The 975-nt window shown below is 54.5% G+C and overlaps 1 protein-coding gene across 1 annotated transcript in view; it reads right to left on the bottom strand.

The window, feature by feature from the left end:
• pwp2h (PWP2 small subunit processome component) overlaps positions 1-975 on the bottom strand; it is a 29,744-nt gene that overhangs the window by 19,173 nt on the left and 9,596 nt on the right. The window contains exons 6-7 of the mRNA XM_043701438.1: positions 695-830; positions 196-404 (exon numbers count right to left, since the gene is read on the bottom strand). Coding sequence (XP_043557373.1) covers positions 196-404; positions 695-830 — 345 coding nt within the window. The remainder of the gene's footprint in view (positions 1-195; positions 405-694; positions 831-975) is intronic.

The following is a 975-nucleotide window of genomic DNA, read 5'->3' as shown; positions in this document are numbered from 1 at the left end:
GAGACAGACAACAAAAGAGAGATAGACAGTGAGGAGGGAGAGTGTGGGCATGAGAGAGAGAGCACGCAAAAAGGTGGAATGGAGAGAGGGAGGGATTGGGACCACCACAGACAAATGTAGAGCAACAGAAAAAAATGACAGACACATTGTCAAAATGTCAACGACAAACCAGGGTGTATCTGGAACATTTCTTACTTGCCAACAAGAGAATATTTCACTTTCCCAATCCTCTCTTGCTCTGATTCTGCTTTTCCCTGAATGATATCTGCACTCTGCCCTTCGAGTTCTTGACTTTGATCAGTCTGTGTTTTGTCCTTGCTCTTTGGGAATTGGCGCTGCAGGCCCTCAGGCTCTGTATCACACTGCCACACACACAGGGTAGCATCTCGACTCAGCGTGTAGATCTGCAGCAAAACATATCTCCATTCAAACTGAAAGCAACCACAGCAAACCCACCCCAGCCAGCAGGAAGCACTGCACACTCACTGGCAACTCCACACCATCACCCTACTGTGGGGTCAGGGGTCAGGCTGGGCTCCCAGGGGTCAGGGGTCAGGCTGGGCTGCGCAAGGGGTCAGGGGTCAGGCTGGGCTGCGCAAGGGGTGCCAGTGAATATCTCCAGCAATGGAGGGGGGAATGCAAACCCCGTTGGGATGGAGCAGGAGTAAGGTGAATGCAATCAGGAGTTACTCACGTCCAAACTCTTCTCTTCAAAAAAGCAGGAAACGATGGTGTCTTTGTGCCCACTGAGTGAGTAGTAAATGAGATTGACCCAGCGCTCAGCGCCAAACACCCAGGTACTGCTGTCCATGCTGCCAACTGCAAAACACCTGGAGCACACATTCCCCACATCGTCAATCAGAGCCCAGGGAGATCACTCCCACCCCACCGCGCCCCTCCCCCTCCCCGCGCACCCCTCCCCCTCTCCGCGCACCCCTACCCCACCACCTCCCTGCGCCCACCTCCCCGCGCACC

Source organism: Chiloscyllium plagiosum, chromosome 12 (assembly GCF_004010195.1).
Source record: "Chiloscyllium plagiosum isolate BGI_BamShark_2017 chromosome 12, ASM401019v2, whole genome shotgun sequence".
Classification (NCBI taxonomy): Eukaryota; Metazoa; Chordata; class Chondrichthyes; order Orectolobiformes; family Hemiscylliidae; genus Chiloscyllium; species Chiloscyllium plagiosum.
This window is presented reverse-complemented; position numbering and strand designations above follow the sequence as displayed.